Genomic DNA, 18330 nt, shown 5'->3' on the forward strand with positions numbered 1-18330 from the left:
GGAGATGAAAGCCAATGGCTTTCAACTGACTTTCAGGAAAAGTCTTCCTGGTACGGAATCTACTTTAGGTCATCCCTTATGGATTGCTGTACAACTTTCCCCTGAAGAATCCCCATGACATGGAGCTCATCACTTCAAAAAGCAGCCTCCTAGGCAGGTCTGTTTGTTTTAAAAATCTTGGCTTTAGATGAACCTAAGTCTCTCACACTATAGTGACCATCAATTGATCTTTATTCTGTCCCAGAGGAGACACATAAAATAACCAGTCTGTCTTCACTGTGGTAGTACCCCAAATATTTGAGAACACTTACCATATATTTTCTACATCCCTGTATCCCTAGGCTTCTGAGGCTTCTTCCTTTTTTCTTGGTCTTGTTCTGTTAAAAATTTTTATGCTACATTTCATCTTTCCATGTTCTAAGTTAAAGAAATATATATATATTTTGATTATGCACTTCCTAATCCTCAGTCATCTCTGTTTTATAAGCAATCGTGTGTATCCAGCATGTAATTCCAGAAAGAATAAAAAAGATTCTGAAATGGTTTCCTCCAGCCAACTGGAAAGCTAGCTGACACAGAACAAGATGTGTTGTTTATACAAGAAAGTGGATATAGTTCTTGTTTCATATTTTATACCTGTGTGCACTCTACATAGAAAGGGCAGTTTTTAAAATTTCCTCATTAAAAAACCCATTGATGTGATTTAATTTCACATCTAGCTCATGTCCCTCACCATGTAGAATTTTATCATTTCCTGATTTAGAAGAATTTTGTGCTTCAAAGACATTTTGGCATATAAGGCAGGAAGTGGCTCAGAATGAAGAGAAACCCCCAGGAGCTAAGGAATGTGTAAGATATCACACGTATGAAAATACAGGATCTAGGATATCCCTGGGTGGCTCAGCGGTTTAGCGCCTGCCTTTGGCCCAGGGCGCGATCCTAGAGTCCCGGGATCGAGTCCCGCATCGGGCTCCCAGCATGGAGCCTGCTTCTCCCTCCTCCTGTGTCTCTGCCTCTCTCTCTATGTCTATCATAAATAAATAAATAAATCTTTAAAAAAAAAGAAAATACAGGATCTAGAGAAATGAAATTCTAATATCAGATCACAGATATCCAAGAAACAAGGAATGGCAGGGTTATCTGACAACCCACTGAGTTATAACCCCAGTCCCTTGGTCAAGGTGGTGGTCACACAGTTGCATTTAGGGGTGACATGGCTCTTCTTCCTACCAGGCTGTGGCTTGGCCTCCCTTGGAATGTCTGGCACCTCAGGGGTTAATTAATCTACCTTGTTCTTTCCCTATCCTGCAGGGCTGACAGAGAAATCTTGCCTTGAGAAGAGCTGGTTTCTGAGTGCTGTGAAACTGACCTGACTCCTTAAAATAGTCCTTCATAAACAAAACGCACATGATATCATTTGAGTGTGTAAATCCAATTCCATTTCCTGGGAAAGCACAGGGCAGATGGTGCTGCTCTGCTGTGGCTGGCTGGGTGAGGTGGCGTTCCTGCACCCAGACCCCAAGAAATGCCAGTGAAGAAATTTCTTCCAGGAGCCATCCTCTTGCTAACTAAGGTTTGAACCTATATAACATAGAAATCTGCCAAACTCCGGTTTCTGTTACCTTGATTTCCAGCAGACAGAAAACAAAGAACACGCTTCAAAAGCAATACATCGAGTGAACTGAAATCCTGTCCAACTGAAGATTCAGGACCTGCTAGTGTTCTCGAAGGATTAATGTTGTGCCCATTTGTGGGTAAGAGGAAAGGTTTGAGAGGAATGTGGCAAGTGTCTCCTGTGTTCTGAAAATAAACCCATGTAGGATCAACTAAAAGAGATACACTTGTGAAATGAATAAATTAGCATCCCAAGAAATATTTAGACAACAGTGAAATGTCACAGCAGTATGATTGTGGTAGTATCTTTTGATGACACGTTACCAGCAACACGAACTGTGGGATACGCTCTTTTCTTTTTATGTTTCCTTTTTTTTTTTAACTTATTTTACTTATTCTTGATGAGCCCTTACAGTGCCATCAATCATTAAGGTGTAAATATGACTAATGCATTTGTCCTACTTAGCATGACATTGCAGCAGCTGCTCCAGAAGGAAAAGTCCTCCCGGCCTTCCCGGTTTTGATCTAATTATGCTCTGACCCACTGATACTGGTCAGGTGACATTACCGGATATGAAGGAAAACAAATTCATAATTCAATCTTGCAAAGCACACAACTTACAATCACTTTACAACAATCTCTCTAAATACACAGGCACCAAGCTCATTTGCAACTCTAGAGCGGGGGTGGGGGGCGGGTGGGGGGGGTGATTGGGGGGTGGAGATGGGGGGGTGGGTGGTGGGTGGTAACAGGCCAGGGCTGAAGTGATTTAAGTGGTCATTCCAGTAGTCATTAAAAATATCTTTGGCAAAGCCTACATCTCCATCACAAAAAGGGGGGGGGGTGCGGGGAAGGAAGGAAAGAAGAGAGGGAGAGAGAATTAGAACCAAAAGGATGGTCTCTGGACATTTTTCACAAGAAAGAAAAAGTAATATTTCCATTTCCTGGCATTCAGAAGAACCTCTTGGGAATGGTGACAGTCAAATCTGGTTTTGAAAGACATTTTCTCAGACATGCTGGGACACTGCAATTATTTTTTTAAGCCTAAATGACTTTGCTAAAGGAAAATGTACAGAAATGGAGGTATTTGGAGTTTAAAAAACTGCACACCATAACTAGCAAGGTGCATTAAATAAAGGCCCAGTTGCGCTCATTTAATGGATGTTTTGTGTTTCCAAGTGAGCACTTACCTTGTTACTAACCACCAAATTGGGATGATTTAAATTATGTTAAAAAAATAAATACAAATAATAAATAAATAAATTACATGCCATTTGCTGTACATTAAGTAGTCATACAATTCCTTTGTTTTGATTTGAGTTGGCAGATTTAGACAAAGAACAGAGAATATACACTTAGGTTTAAATTTTACAAGTGGGGGAGAGAGATTGGTAATCCTAGTATGCTGACTTTATGTCTACTGCAGAAGTCAATCCTTCATTTAAACCATCAAAAAATGTATTCTATGTATTTTTTTAAAGATTTATTTATTTTGAGAGAGAGAGTTCCTGAGCTTGCAAGTGCACAGAGGGAGGGGCAGAGGGAGAAGGTGAGAGAGAAAGAATCTCAAGAAGACTCCCTGCTGAGTGCAGAGCAACCCCTGAGTCTCCTCTCACCCCACACTGCCCCAATCTGGGCTTGATCTCACAACTTTGAGACCATGATCTGAACTGAAATCAAGACTCAGGCCTTCCACCAACTGAGCTACCCAGGCGCACCTAAATCAGCAGAAATGCATTCTAAAGCATACACAAAGGCTGCTTCTCACCTGACCCTGCTCATATCATTAACCACCATCTTACCCAGTACAAACAATGCATTTTCTCCCAAAGGATTTTTTTAAAGGTCAAACGTAAACTAAAAGTCCCTCGTTATTAGTTAAATTTAATGACCACAATTTAGTTAGTATTTTTCTGGCTCTCACCTCTACTGTTTGATGAAATTTGTGTAAGAGAGTAAAGAAAATGCTGCATGGAAATTCAGATCTGTCGGCATGCATGACCTTGAGCACTAACTAACCTGGATTTGCATACCTGGCTGTTTTGACTCCTAGAGTTATCTCGGAGAAATCACCTTTACTCTGACACTTCTGCTTATCTGCCTCACCAAGAGGTACAGAAGACTAATTAGCCACAAGCTTTAACATTTCAGAATCCCCAAGAGGAAACATACTGCAGTGATCTTTGTGGTTAAATATTGCTGCCTCTCAGTTTTCCAATAACTAAATGATCTTCACCATTTTGTCACTAATGAGCTGAAGAACGAGAACAAGAGGAGTTCCAGATGTTAGGTAGCTTGCATTACGGTCACCAGCAATTAAGGGAGAGTAAAATGCGAATTACAGCAACAGTCCTTAGAACTTACCTGAGTCATGAAGGAACCTAGTAAATATGACCTTATTATTAATGGTTTACTTGTGCATATTACGTAATTTTGTAATAAATGTTTAGATGGGTAAAGTGAACTGGCAGGATAAATAATTTAAGATGTGGAGGAAAAAAATCTGTGTTGTCTTTGGACAAAGGCACTAACTACTCTACTACCTGAATGATGTACATGAAGCAGGTTTAACTTGAGGTGAATGAGGAGGCATCCAGAGGAAGGAGGAGCTGCAGCCCTCACATTACCTATAACTGAACTTTGCCAGAGTAGATAGAAAAGCAACCCTTTGACTGAGCTTTGAACTTTCTGGAAGGTTCCTTCATATCTCCAATGCCACTTGGGACCTGGAACATACACAGGTGCTCATATATATCTGCCGTGGACAATACCTCTTAGTCTGGGTGGGAAGTTTATGATTTAAGTCTAACAGTTCACTGAGTGGAGAAAATATAAACTACCTCTGCTGACAGCAAAGAATCTCCCGGATGGCCTTATTCCTGTTCTACCTGTGTCCACGGTGTAAGGACATGATGCTCTAAATGAACAGAAGACCCTGTCTCGTCATATAGGGTATCTGCAGATATTTGCAGCTTGGCTGTTACCCTGCCAAACTACAGATATAATTTCTGTCTGTAGGAAAAGAACAAAAACAGATTCTCATAGCTTGGGTTAAGGGAAGGCAATCATTGACTCATGTTACTTTTGAAAAATGGCATTTTCAGTAAGTGAAACAGTTGCTGAGGTGTGTTGACTTTACACTCTCCTGTAGCTTCTTGGTTCTTGAAAATGCTACGTTAAATGTGAGCCATCCTCTAATGAGACTCAGGATAAATGTGGAGAAAGATGATATTCCAGGGTCAAAGGTCTTCGGTTGACAAGTTTGTATCCAGCTGAGCAAGATGATGAGCTCCCTGCAAAGAGCCTATGCCTAGAAATTCAGACATTTTTCTCTCATGATTTCCTTTTGGCTTTTTTCATTAAACATTTATTCATGTGCTATACCAGGTATTGCCCTCTGGAGTAGTGAAACAGGTACTCCTTAGGCTTGAGTTGACACAAATGTAGTTTGAAAGGAAACCCCCAAAAGATGTCTTAAGAATGAATGACTTTGGAGCTAGGATTTGAATTGTGTTCTTGCCACTTGTTAGGTTCACCATCTTTGGGATGGCTCGCTAAACTTCCCAGAAATTTGTTTTTCTTCTATGGAACGAGAGTGAAGGATGTCATCTGTTTGTCATCATTAGATGTGATAATGTATGTAAAGGCCCTTAGTTACATGTAAAGCATTGTACAAATGTGAAGGATTATCACTGTGCTTTGATTTCTCCAAAGGGGTTTATGTATGAAAGACTTCCTTACACACTAACAACTTATGTGTGATTGTGCAAGTAGGAAGCTTTAACCAGCAGAACGTGAGGGGGCTTGGATATTTTATAATATTGCCTTTGCAATGAACAGTCTTATTCATTCAGTGTCTGTGTGCTGAGTGCCTGCTGGGTGCCTGGCATTTTTCTAGGTGCTGAGGATAAACTGGTAAACGCATAGATGCCCACGCCTTTAGGTGGTGTTTACATTCCTGTTGGGTGGGGGGTGAGGGAAAAACAGAGTAAATACAAACAAATAAGATAATTTCAGATAGTGAACGTGCTCAGGAGAAAACAGAACAAACCATGCACCAGGGAGTAGCATGTGAACTGAGTTCAGAATACTAAGAACGTCTCAGTCACGTGAAGACCTGGGAAAAATTATTCTAGGCGGCAGGCACAAAGCCTAGGGAGTGGAGAAGGAGCTCAGGATCTCTGCGAGCAGAAAAAGGTACTGTGATTTGGAGCCTGGGGAGGAGAGGAAAAGGAAACATAATTAGAGACAGAAGGAACAACCAGTTTGTAAGGGGACCGGGTGACCATGGCAAGGAGTTAGGACGTTATTCTAATTGCTCCAAGAGATCATTGGCAGGGCATGCTTCGCATGTTCCCAAACAGGGAAAACTAAACAGTACCTGTTCAAAAATCAGAGATGTTTTAAAAAGCGATTAATTCTCCACCTCACCCCACCTGCAAGAGCTAGGAAAGCCACTTAGACCTCTAGAGGGCGCCAAAGGAAAACATTTTGTAGCCAAAGCCACAAAGGTCTTTTCAGCACCCGAAGTCGGAGGAGAGCGCTCTGGCTGTTTCCCAGGAGTCTGGTAAGAGCTGACTCCCCTGGAAAACTGTAGTTTATCTGCAATTCCTACCCAAACAGAAAGTCTAAATGAGCTTGGTTTGGATGTACCTGGAGCTTGGTTTTCAAGTGGGGGACTGTTTATCATGAGAGGGGAGCGGGAAGACATTTTGGGGTTATTTTTAATCTTCTCCCATCTGGTAGTATTTGAGTAGAGCATAAAACAAATATGAAGCCAAAATTTACTTTCTGGATTCATTTGGCAAGCAAAGTGTCTCTATACTTAGAACTTCGAAAATATTCATCATTTGCCACTTGGGATGTTGTTATTCTAAATACTATTCCAAACTTACTTGATGAAGTCTCTCAGCAATGTGTACTAAAGGAGGGCTACTGCATGGAAAGCAGTGGGTTATGATCAATGAGATTTTCTGCAAAAGAGAGACACCTATGGTATCTCGTGAAAACAATTCCTAGCGAAAAAAAGATAAGGGAAAAAGAGGAGGAGAAGGACAAAAAGGGGGATGAGAAGGGGAAGGGGATAAGAGAGGGAAGAAGAGTCTGATGATTTGGAGGTACATAATAAAGAATATGGAGGTACATAATAAAGAAAATGCAAAAAAGCAGGGCAACTTGGAAGGAATTGAGACTTTTAGAGGCCAGTGGGGTTCAGATCCAAGTGTACGGATGGAAAGACACAGTTCGCAAAACATACTTTGCACAATCCCTAATTGAGATTTTTATCAGATGTGGGGCTTAAAAAAAAAACAAAACCTTTATTTATTCATGAGAAACACAGAGAGAGGCAGAGACCTAGGCAGAGAGAGAAACAGGCTCACTGTGGGGGAGCCTGATGCGGCACTTGATTCTAGGACCCCAAGATCACGACCTGAGCCAAAGGGAGACTCAACCACTGAGCCACTCAGGTGTCCCTATCAGAGGTGCGTATGAAAGGTTAACCATGATTTCAAGAAAATATTCATTGCTGTCTTTAATAAGAAGTTTAGCTGACCAGCCCTTACAAACAGAGCCTCTCACCTCCCACTGCATGCCTAATGATCACAGCCAAGCACTTTATAATACTCTGTTCTACCCAAGAAGACTTCAAAAAGCACTTTAAAAGCAGCCAAACAGGTAAGGAACCTGAGCAAAGGTATACAGAGCCATCAGAGAAGACAGAGAATCCCTAATCCACTAGAAGCCCAGAAGGTCAATGATGGGCAAAGCGCTCTATAGGTGCCAGCATTCCAGAAAGCACGAGCAGCTTTCCGAGGTGTTGTACCTGGTTATTCAATGATATATTCAAACCCAAACACAAGGAAGAGGAGTTTTTAAGCTTCCAATAGAGTAAAGTGGTGCAGAAGCTGAGTCTGGAGCAGAAACATACAAAGCAGGCCCTTGTCCAAGCACCTGTGTCAGTCTCCTATGTGGAAACATTTCAGCTGACATGCTTCCCTCATTTTTATGGAGAAACTCCCCAAATTCAGTCTTCTGCTACCTACCAAGGATTTGGCAAACAAAGTGCCAGACCATTAATTATCTATTGATTTTAATGGATTTCAACACTAAAGTCACTATCTACGTTCTCCTTCACAGACAATGGGAACTCTGTTCCCAGTAACACATCCATATTTAAAGGGAAAGACAGGAAGAAAGGAAGAAAAGAGATGGAGGGTCAGGTTCCACCTAAATATTTCAGACCATCTACATCAAAATGCCCTTTATCAATTAAGCAAAACTTGCATTTTTTACAAAGACACTTCCCTGCCCACCCTACCAGCCCCAGATGAGGCTGATGGATGCAAAGCACTGGGTTTGGATCCCCCAAAATAAGACAAGATATCCTTTTAGATCACCAACGCAGTAAAGAATTCCTAAGTAAAATACGTATCATGGAATTGTCGGAAAAACTGGATGATACAACATATGCAGGGGCCCCACCAGCAATTATTATTCAACACATGTTATTATTTCCTCCTAGAATTGAGGGTTTGTGGCACAGAATCCCAACTCTGAATCCCAAAGTCCCTTAAAACAGCCTGCTGCGACTCTTGTGAGTAAAAGCTGTTAAGGAATGGGTCACCTTCTAAATCGGGGTGCATCTCCTCCCCTCTGTCTCCTGCTCCTGAGACTACAGATCCTGGGGGAAGTGTGCAGAACAGAAAGAAGGCTGATTCTTAGCTGGCGACAGAGAAGAATTACTCACAGAAGCAGAAGAGAAAGGCAGGGCTGGAAGAAACTTTAGAGGTCATTTACTTCCAACTCCTCTAAGATGGGTGAAACACCATCCCCCCAACACCCAGGACCTCCCAAGTGCAGGGCACTGCGCCAGGCTGGGGGAGGGGCCTCCAAATGAGCCAGGCAAGCGGGCCTCTCCAAAAGCTATTCCTAAATAACCCAGGGGAGACAAGGGGAGGGAAGAGCTAGGCAGGCAGTAGTTACCTGGTTGATGGAAATGACCGCCAGCCGGGGGATGACCACCTGCAGGACCACCTGCAGCAGCGAGGTGCCCAGGCCGGCCAGGATGGCCCAGGTGAGCGGCAGTGGCAGCATGCTGTAGGTGGCGAACAGCGTGAAGAGGACGTAGCCGATGCCATCACCCAGAAGCCCATAGCCGAGGCCTGCTGCCAAGATCTGGGTGGTCATGGCCACCCAAGTGACCACACCGCTGTACTGCAGGTACGTGTGCGAGGTGGTGTCCTTCCTGACCACCACCAGGGCGCAGATCACCACCTCGATGCCCGTGAAGAAGCCCAGGAGGATGCCCTTGAGCGGGTCCATGGGGGCCGAGGCCAGGCTCAAGTGGAGGACCAAGAGGGTGAGTTTGGTCAGCACGTCCAGCACGTTCATCACCACTTCGGATTTGCGCCTCTGGCCCAGGAAATAGCGCTGGTAGAGGCGCTCCAGATCCCGGGACTTGAAAGAGTTGCGCAGAGTGGGGAAAATGACCCCTCGGTAGCTGTAGCCCCCGCTGAGGAAGAAATCCGAGTTGCTCGGGGCGCAGTCGAGGTGCAGGAAGCCCAGGTCGCCCCCGCCGCCGCTGCCGCTGCCGCTGCCGCTGCGCTCCGGGAAGACTTTGGTGCCCCCGGTGCCGTGCGCCCTCTCCGCGGGGCCCAGCGAGTAGAGGGGCAGCGCCGCGTCTCCGCACAGCTGCGCCGCGGGGTGGTTGGGGCCGCCGCCCGCAGGGGCCGCGGCTTTGCCGGAGCCTCTGCTCCCGCCGCCGCCGCCGCCCCGGTGCCCGTGCATGAAGCGCTGCTCCGTGATGTGCCGCACCGCCGTTTGCCATAGCAGCCGCTGCGGCCGAGCGCTGCCGCCGCCGTCGCCGGCCGGGGGCGTCGGGTGGATGGTGTAGAGCTCCTCGCTGCCGCCCAGGCAGCGCACCTCGGAGAGCTCCATGGCGCCGGGCCGAGGCGCCTGGGGGACGGGTCCCGGGGACCCGGCGGCCGCCCCGCGGCCCCGCTCGCGCGAGCCCAGGACAGGAGGCCCCCCGCCCCCCGCGCGTCAGGTCATAGTGCGCCCCGGAGCAAAGGGCGCCCGGAGGGTCGCCGCGGACCCCTGCCCCACGGCGCGGCTGGGATGCGCGCGGGCGCGGGCGCGGGCGCTCGGAGCCACGCAGCCCCCTTCTCCGGCTCGGGCTTCCCGGCCGCTCCTCGGCTCTGCGTCTTGGCGCAGCCTTGGCTCTCCGAGAGGCGCCTGGGCGCCGTGCTGCGCTCTGCTGCGCGCCGGGCGGGTCCGGGCTGCGGCACTGGGCTCGGGGCACCCCCGACCCGAGGGGGAGCGGCGGCGGCGGCGGCGGCGGGTGCGAAGTTAGCCGCTGTGGCCGGAGCAGAACCCTTCGGAGAACTCCATTGCGCCGGGATGGGGAGCCGGGGCGGAGCTTGGGGGGCGGGGGCAGAGAAGGGGGAGGCGTGGGGGTGGAGGGGTGCCCCGCGGAAGGCGGAGAGGTGGGAGCCTCGGGGCGAGCGAGTCACCAGACAGTTAATTTGGCGCAGGGGGTGTGCTGGGGCTCCCTCCTCGGCGCATCTCTGGCCGTCTCCTCTCCGAGGGCTGACAGCGCGGCGCTGGCTCTGGCCCGTCGCATCCCTCGGGGAAGCGGGAGGGCGGCGGGGTCCCAGTCGCGGCTAGAAGGCGAGGTCGGCCCTTCCAGCTGTGCCTCCGAGGGGTCGGAGCCCACTGTTCCCGTTCCCTCCACTTCGCTCTTCGGAGTCCATTTGGGCCGGGAGCTGGGAGGCCCGGGAGGGAGGGGGGGCGCAGGAGAAAGTGGGGATCCGAAGCCAATGGCCCTGTGGACGCCGAGAAGCCACCGGGTGCGGATCCCTGAGGCCAAGAACGGCGGCTGGGCGGGTGCGGCGAGGAGGGAGGCCCGAAGCCGCGGGGCAGGCGACGGAGACGCCACCGGATCCAGGGACCCGCCGCGTGCCACCCCGGCGCGCTCCCAAGCGGGCTGCGGGCACCCGGCGGCAGGGAGCAATTTGGAGACCTGTCAGATCGGTCAGACACCCGCGGCGACTTAAACCCGCCCCCACGCCGAGCCACGCCCCCGGAACCGGGCGGGCGGGGGTGGAGGCGGCGGGGAGCTGGCACCCAGACCTGGCCAGGACGCCCCGGGTCTCGGAGGCAGCCGCACGCGCAGGCTGGCGTGGGTGAGGGCGACCGCGCGCGCCCCGGCCTCCCCCCGCGCGGGCATCCAGCGCTCCAGCTGGCCGCGCGGGCCGGTTCCTCCACTATATACATATATATATATATATACATTTTTTTTTTCTTTTTAGGCACTGGCTCCAGTCCTCGGCAGGTGCAGAGCCAGGACTCTCGTAGGCCGCTCTGCCCACGGACTCCGAGAGCCCAGCGCGATGAAACAGGGGGTCTCCTTTCCATCCCCCCCGCAGCCCCCACCCCACCCCACCACCACCACCCGGGCGTCTTTTGGCGAAACCAGCTCTCGCGCTGCAAATGCAGAGACCGCTTCCAGCCAGAGCCTTTCCTACCCCCATCCGGAGGGGTGGGGGGCTCGTCCCCCGAGCGCCGCGCACACCAAGTTTCTCCCTGCTGACAGTAGGGGGAGAGAGACGGGGACGCGCGGAACGCATTGCCAGCCGCCCGCTGCAGCCCCGGTTTCCCGCCCTCTGGACTCCGCGCCCGGGGCAAAGCGTAGCGGCCGCAGCCCCGAGCCCGGCTGCAGGTGGCGGAGCCGCGGTGGCCGCCACCTCCGCCACCGCGAGCGACTGCGGCTGCAGCCAGCGGGGCCCGGGCCCTGAGCACAGTCAGCTGATGGCCAATGACGTCAGGCCCCGGGCGCTTTCTCGGCTCCCCGTGGCGTCCCGTGCAAGCCCAGGAGACCGCCAGGCTGCCCCCGCAGCCCTCCGGAACCAGCGATTTTCCCCTGCTCTCCCGAGGAGGAACTCCCCTCTCTCCGCCTGCCCTGAGCAGGAATAGCTCTAGATTAGGTCCCCTCCCCAGCCGCAGACTCCATCGCCAAGGGTTATTTGTGTCCACTGTGTCCCAGAAACACAGGATCCAATTCTTTTCTTTTTATTCTTTCTTATCCACACACATGCGTTTCCGTTTAAATCCAGAACCGGTCCGTTGCCTTGTATAGAGACTCCCAAGAGAGAAGGCTAACATTTCCCCGTCTCCCATAACAGTAGATTTCTGGGATGTGATATACACCCTCAAAAAGACTCCTTTAATCCCAGACCTTTAGAGTTGTCAGTCTACCATTTCTCAAGAGAACAAAATTAAATGCTCGGTTTTAAATAGAAAGAAGGTCGGTTCTATTTTTAAGCTGGTTTGTGGATGAATTAATGTAACTATAAAGATCTCCCGGAGTAGCTGTCCCACTCCCAAGGGGCTGGGGTTAAGGGCAAAGCGCTCCCCAAAACTCAGTTGTGCAGTTATCTAGACCTTAATGATCATCGTCGCCGAAAAGAAACACTGCTTGCTTCTCCCTTTCTGAATTGCTTGGACTCATCAGCCTCTCCAGCTCTCCTGAAAGTCTGGTGGGGGGTGGGGAGTGGGGGAGTGAAGGGGTGGGGGTGGGGAGTAAGGAGTGTCTTGACTTGAAGAGAGACCCCAAGAGGGCAGAAGGCTGGTGGGGGAGGGAGACTGGTTCTTGCAGACCGTATGCCAGGATGTGTGCCCAGCTGTGTCCTCTCCCTGCAGGCACTGCCCCAAGTCATCTGTGCTAATGACCATATTAGTAAACTTGGCAGTGGAAGACACCTCTTTATTTTCTCAATCTTTCTCCTTGGGAGCCTGAGAACTCAGCCTGAATAAATGAGAGGTTGAATGCAGATGGAACTTTCCTATGAAAATCTTCCTCCTGGACATATCCCAGGATGATTTATTCAGCAGCAAAGAAGGCATGCCAAAGAGGGGGAGACTGGACCCAATCAGATAAAATGACTCAAGCTGATGAATGAGCATAGCATGCTACAGAAAAAAAAAAAAGAATTTAATAGACTCAGGTTGAACCTAAAATATCAGGGAGAAAATGTTGCATCTGGTCAACTGACTCCTCTGAAAGTTCCTTTGCCATAAGGGGTGTTAGAACAGGTTGTTTTAAACAAGAGCATGGATGACAACTAGATCCAATTCTTCTTGTTGGGATGATACAGTGCCATGCAGCCCCCAAAACATTCTGTTTTCGAATGACAGTGTTGGCATTACACAAATATTGAGAGACTTTTTGGAGAATGCAAACCACCAAATGATGATCATTTAAGGTAACAAACTGCTTTGAGGCTACAATGGGCATCTGGTCATGTGATCACTTACTCCCTGCATATTTATTATGGGTGGTTCTCTGCTATGTTCAGGGACAATGCTTTGCAAACTCACTATCTTTTTATACACAGTTGCCTTCTCTTGGACTGTCCCCGTATCTTTCTATCTCCCCAGCCATTTCCTTCCCACAAAATACTATTCACCTCATCCTTCAAAGCCTGGACAGTGTCTCTGCACAAATCCTTTCCTGTTATTCCCTGTGAAAATTCAGAACTTCCTTCTGTGAAAGAAGCTTCCAAAAGGAGGAAGCATTGCTAAAAGGAGTCACTCAAAATAGAGTCAGAAGGATCTCAAGGAAGTAGGGGCTAGGCACATCCCCTGTTGTAATTCTCAGAACTTTTGACTTTTGTCAATTGCAAATCTACCACCTTCTGGAACACATCCTCCTACTATGGACTAAAATAGAGATAATGTAACACCTGTTAGCCAAATAACCAACCATGTATAGGAAGTCAGTTTAAACTTTGCCAGCACCAATCACAATTCTTTCAAAACAACTTATGTAACCTTGCCTTTATAAACCCTGGTACCACTTTCACATTCTTCAGGGGCATGTGTTGGACTTCTGTGGATTCTGCGCCTTCTGTATCAGAAGTTGGGTTGCAATTCCTAAGACTCCAGATACACGTGTTTGATCACTTTACCGCCTTGTCTTCTTGGTGGACCCATCTCTGTTGTCTGCGAGTCTGTTCTGGTACTGCTGGTGTGGCACTTACTATGGGGACTGGCTCTGCCCCCACTTCCTTACCCATTTGTCTCTCATGTCTCCCCATGAAGCAGTGAATGCATTGAAGGGGAGAACTGATTTTCCTTGGCCCCATTACCTCCAGTTTCTTTCTTTCTTTTTTCACCTCCAGTTTCTAGCAACTATGGCATTAATCATAAACACGAAGCCATCAGTTATTTTACTAGGAAAAAAAAAAAAACAGGTTTACTTGGGAATAGCAATTTGGGACATACAAGCTATGGAAAAAACACAGGTCAGTCCAACAGACAACGGAGAGGAATGCTATTTTATAAGGAGAAGGAGAAAGTTGGGGAGGGTTGATTTGAAAGCAAGTCTTTTGGAGAAAGGCAAGAGTTTGGGGTGATGCCAGTTTCTCATGGGTAAGTTGCAGGGGTAGAGGATTTCTTGAAGATTCGGTGTAGGTCTTACCTCTTGGGGACTTGGAACTGATCATTCTTATCTGTTGATGATTTTTCTTTGGAGTCTACATTACAATTTTTCCTGTAGTTGTAATTCTGCCGGTTATGGCTTGCTCTTCCTGCCTCCCTCCCTGACTTTACTGAGGTTTCCCTTTATTAATTTTCACATGTGTACGTGAAGATAATAAGATTAGCAACAACTGGGACGCCTGGGTGGCTCAGGGGTTGAGTGCCTGCCTTCAACCTAGGACCTGTGTGGAGCCTGCTTCTCTCTCTGCCTATGTCTCTGCCTCTCTCTCTCTGTGTCTCTGATGAATAAATAAATAAAACCTTTAAGAGTGAAAAAATAGATTAGCAACAATTTACTGAGCACTTTAGACCTTTACAAACATCCCATTTAAGCATCACAGCAGTTCTCTGAGTTAAAGAGAAAAAGTGTTATTTCCATTTTACTGGCTAAGATACTGAGGCTCCATGTGGCTAAGTAACTTGCCTGGGATCTCATGGTTAATAGATAACAAAATTCCAGCAAATAAATTTATTTTTTTTCCAGCAAATAAATTTAGATTGTATAATTCTAGCATTCACTTTGTAAAAATGCTGTCAGAGTAGTCAACAAATGTTGACCTAATTTAAATAATACTGATAGAAATGAAAATGTCAGATATTTTTGGACTTTCCAAATGCAAATTAAGTAAGAGACTTTTGAAATCTTTAGGCTTTGAGAAGTCTGGTAGCTTGACCCCGAATGGCAGATACAAGTAACAGAACTAATTCTTGTCTGGGTAGAGGGTCTGTTAGGTTTTGTGCGGTTCAATCCACAGATGCTGTTTCTACAGTTTGTGAAAAAGCAGATTTTTCACATACTGGATTTAACCAAAATAATTGCTTTTGTTTACTTCCTTTGAGTAGTGGTGGGAAAGCATCCTCTTGTCCCATTAGAACATACTATTGTTTGCCTTGTGATGCCAATGCATACCACTGGCCACATTTACAGAGGTGCGTTTAAGAAAAGGAAATCTGGGGGATCCCTGGGTGGCGCAGCGGTTTGGCGCCTGCCTTTGGCCCAGGGCGCGATCCTGGAGACCCGGGATCGAATCCCACATCAGGCTCCCGGTGCATGGAGCCTGCTTCTCCCTCTGCCTATGTCTCTGCCGCTCTCTCTCTCTGTGACTATCATAAATAAATTAAAAAAAAATTAGAGCTTTAAAAAAAAAAAAAGAAAAGGAAATCTGTTTTCCTCCAATGCATCTTTGACTTTGTAGGTTAAGTATATTAATACATAAATTTAAATTTTATTAGCCCTGGGCCCTTTTCAAGATACCCGTAGAAACCCTGCCACTCACTAAAGACATAAAATATTCACATGTAAAAGAAAAGATGGACTCAGTTCAGGAAGGGGACCTGAAACCAGAGAGATCCTGTTTCCAAGGGGAAGGAGGGTGTTTGTGACAGGGCAGCTTCCAAAGCTGGAAATCCTTAAAGGAAGAGTACATGAAATTAGTGAAGAGGAACATCTTAAATGTACACCACACACCACACACAAAAAACAAAGCAAATGGTAACAAAATGCAGTGACAGATGTGTCAACTCGATTGTGGTGATGAACTCACATTTTATACCAAGTTTTACAAGTTTTAAATATGCACATTTTTTTTTTATATTCGAATATACCTCAATAAAGCTGCAAGTGGGGGGAGGACATGCCTGTTTTGCCTGCAAGCGTTACTCTTAGGAAATATCAAAGGCCTTATTAACTGCTTTGATGGAAGTCCAGGAAAAAGTCAATGGGTAAAGTAAGTAGGGCTTACTTTTTTATCACGGCCATTATTCAAAGTGTATGTAAATGTCGAATCATTATGCTGTACCCTAAAACTAATATAACACTGTGTGTCAACCTTATTTAAATTAATAAAGTAAGTAGGGTTCATCCATGGAAACAGTGTATGAATTAAAAACCTTGGACCCACATTTCATCTGGAATGCAATGCAATGTCTAATAGGAAAAACAAAGTATCCATCCTGTTTCTATCTTGTATTTTCTTTGCCTTGAAAAATGCAAGAGAGAGAAAAAAAAAAGACCTTTTGTGTACATTTTGGGTCTTCACAGAAACTAGTTTAAATTGGATGTTGGTGCCTAGAAGGGGAAGAGAGTCTCATCAGAGGGAAAATAATTCTGAAACACCATATTTATATGTAGAATTCATAAATTTGTCAAATGGGAGGAAGACATCTTAAAGGGACTTAAATATTCTTTTCTTCTTAAAAGACACATTCCCGGTAGAATCAATCAGTTGAGAGTTGGACTCTTGTTTTCAGCTCAGGTCATGATCTCAGGGTGGTGAGATTAAGCCCAGCATCAGGTCCCAAAGGTTGTGGGGTCTGCTTGAGATTCTCTTCCTCTGCCCCTCTCCTGCAGAGGAATTTATTTAAATAAATAAATAAATAAACAAATAAATAAATAAATAATCTTTTTTAAAGAAGATGATTCCCTTGTCTTTCGCTTAATTACAGCATGAGCTTACTATGAATGACATCACTTACTAAGGCTTCACTTACTGAAATCATAGGACAAGAACACACACGTATACTGCCCATTGGAGAAACTGTGAAGTTAGCTAAAAGTGGTAACAATGAAAGAAAAAATATGAGAATTTCCAGCTAGCTCACCCATATGACCAGACCCTCTTTTGGCCATGGTTTAAGACCTGCTTTTTAATTTGACACACATATGAAGTCTTGGGACAAAATGATCAGACTCCATGGGAAGTAAAGCAGATCATTTTCCTCATTCTCTTGGGAAAAAAAAACCTACCTGAGTGCTATTTCAATAACACAAAACATCTTACTTTGTAAATATTTCACCCCCATTACTGACACACACGCCCCAGGAAACCTTTGGGAATCTACGTAGAATATTAAGCTAAAAATTTATAGATGACATTATAATATAAATATTTATACACATTTATGAAGTGGTATATATGGATCTGTCCCTTAAACGAGTGTATAATAAATATATTTCTTTCAAAAATCAATGTATTTCTGTTTTTATCCAGTTGGCGAGACTTTTAACTCACATCCTTCTTGAGGCTTTCATTTGTACCCTCCGGAGAGATGCCCCGGTTCTAGGCTGTTGCAGCAGTGCCCAGGTGTGTCAGGAGTAGAGTGTGCACCCATGAATGTGCATGCCCTGTGGTCTTCAGCTCTACATTCATAAAGGTCACCACTGAGGCAGTGGGTCTTTTGTTCTTTTCTCATGGTCTCTGTGGGAGAGTCTTCATAGGTCTGCCTCTGTCCCATGTGCTGGATGTAGCACATTGCCCTTCCTCTCTGGGGTGATGAATCCTCTCCAGGGCACTACTGAAAAGCCATTACTTAAGACATGCTTGCTTTTTCTGTTTCTCTCTGTCCATCCTTGTGTCAGTCTCTCTTCCTGCTCCAGCTTGGGAGTATCCCCTTTACACTAATGAAAATCTTCGCTTTATGTTTCCTCCAAGCCCATCTGATTTTCCCCATGCACATGTGTTCCTCCTGACACTTTATGCTTCTTGTAACTCTAGAGTTCTCTTTGGGGATTATATTTTTGTAAAAACAAAAGATGAAAAGATTGCTTTTGCTTTCTGCTCCCTCTTTATGGAAATAATTTTAAAAACGCTTGAATGAAGACAAGGAAAAAGAGGAGCACACAAAAGTGAACCCCATGAATTAATATCTCAAAATATGATTTATATATACAAGTGTATGAGATTCATTCCTCCTCCCAATCTATCTATATATATATAAAATATATATATACATATATATATTTTACACTGTGGATTCCAACCAAATCAGAGACTGCAAAATTACTTGATGGGTCACAATTAGCATTTAAAGAATAAATAAAAGGGACTAAAATAGAATAATAACAATTATGTCTTGCTACTCCATACAAAGGCATTTTTTAGCATCCAAATTCTTCCTCTCTGAAGTAAAGAACAAAAGAAACTTTGATAAAATTTCAGAAAAAGGCTCTTATCAAGTTCTTGGTGTTACAATACTTGAAATCCACAAAACATAAACTTTAGTTTAACATGGTATTTCTTACTCCTCAAATTGATATTTGAATTGTTATACAAATACGAATCAAATAGATTTGGATAGTGTGAGCTACACATATACACACACTACATAGAAATAAATGAATGTTTGGAAATGGTTGGTCTAGTCCTCAGATGCTTTCTAGAATCATTAAATATTAT

General features: G+C 46.0%; 2 protein-coding genes across 4 annotated transcripts in view; one reads left to right on the plus strand and one right to left on the minus strand.

The window, feature by feature from the left end:
* The window catches only part of ADCY8 (adenylate cyclase 8), a 215293-nt gene extending 204668 nt beyond the window's left edge, over positions 1–10625 (minus strand). For 2 of the 3 annotated variants that reach the window (XM_049092736.1, XM_049092735.1), the window contains exon 1: positions 8600–10624. In XM_049092736.1, coding sequence (XP_048948693.1) covers positions 8600–9553 — 954 coding nt within the window. In that variant the 5' untranslated portion in view covers positions 9554–10624. Of the gene's footprint in view, positions 1–8599 lie in introns of all 3 variants that reach the window. The other variant, XM_049092737.1, reaches the window with a different exon arrangement.
* Positions 1–11920, plus strand: part of LOC112662531 (uncharacterized) — a 112505-nt gene extending 100585 nt beyond the window's left edge. The window contains exons 2-3 of the mRNA XM_025451088.3: positions 8585–8836; positions 10927–11920. Coding sequence (XP_025306873.1) covers positions 8585–8836; positions 10927–11412 — 738 coding nt within the window. The 3' untranslated portion in view covers positions 11413–11920. The remainder of the gene's footprint in view (positions 1–8584; positions 8837–10926) is intronic.
* Positions 11921–18330: the final 6410 nt, after the last annotated feature.

The sequence above is a fragment of the Canis lupus genome, chromosome 13, assembly GCF_003254725.2.
Source record: "Canis lupus dingo isolate Sandy chromosome 13, ASM325472v2, whole genome shotgun sequence".
Taxonomy (NCBI): Eukaryota; Metazoa; Chordata; class Mammalia; order Carnivora; family Canidae; genus Canis; species Canis lupus.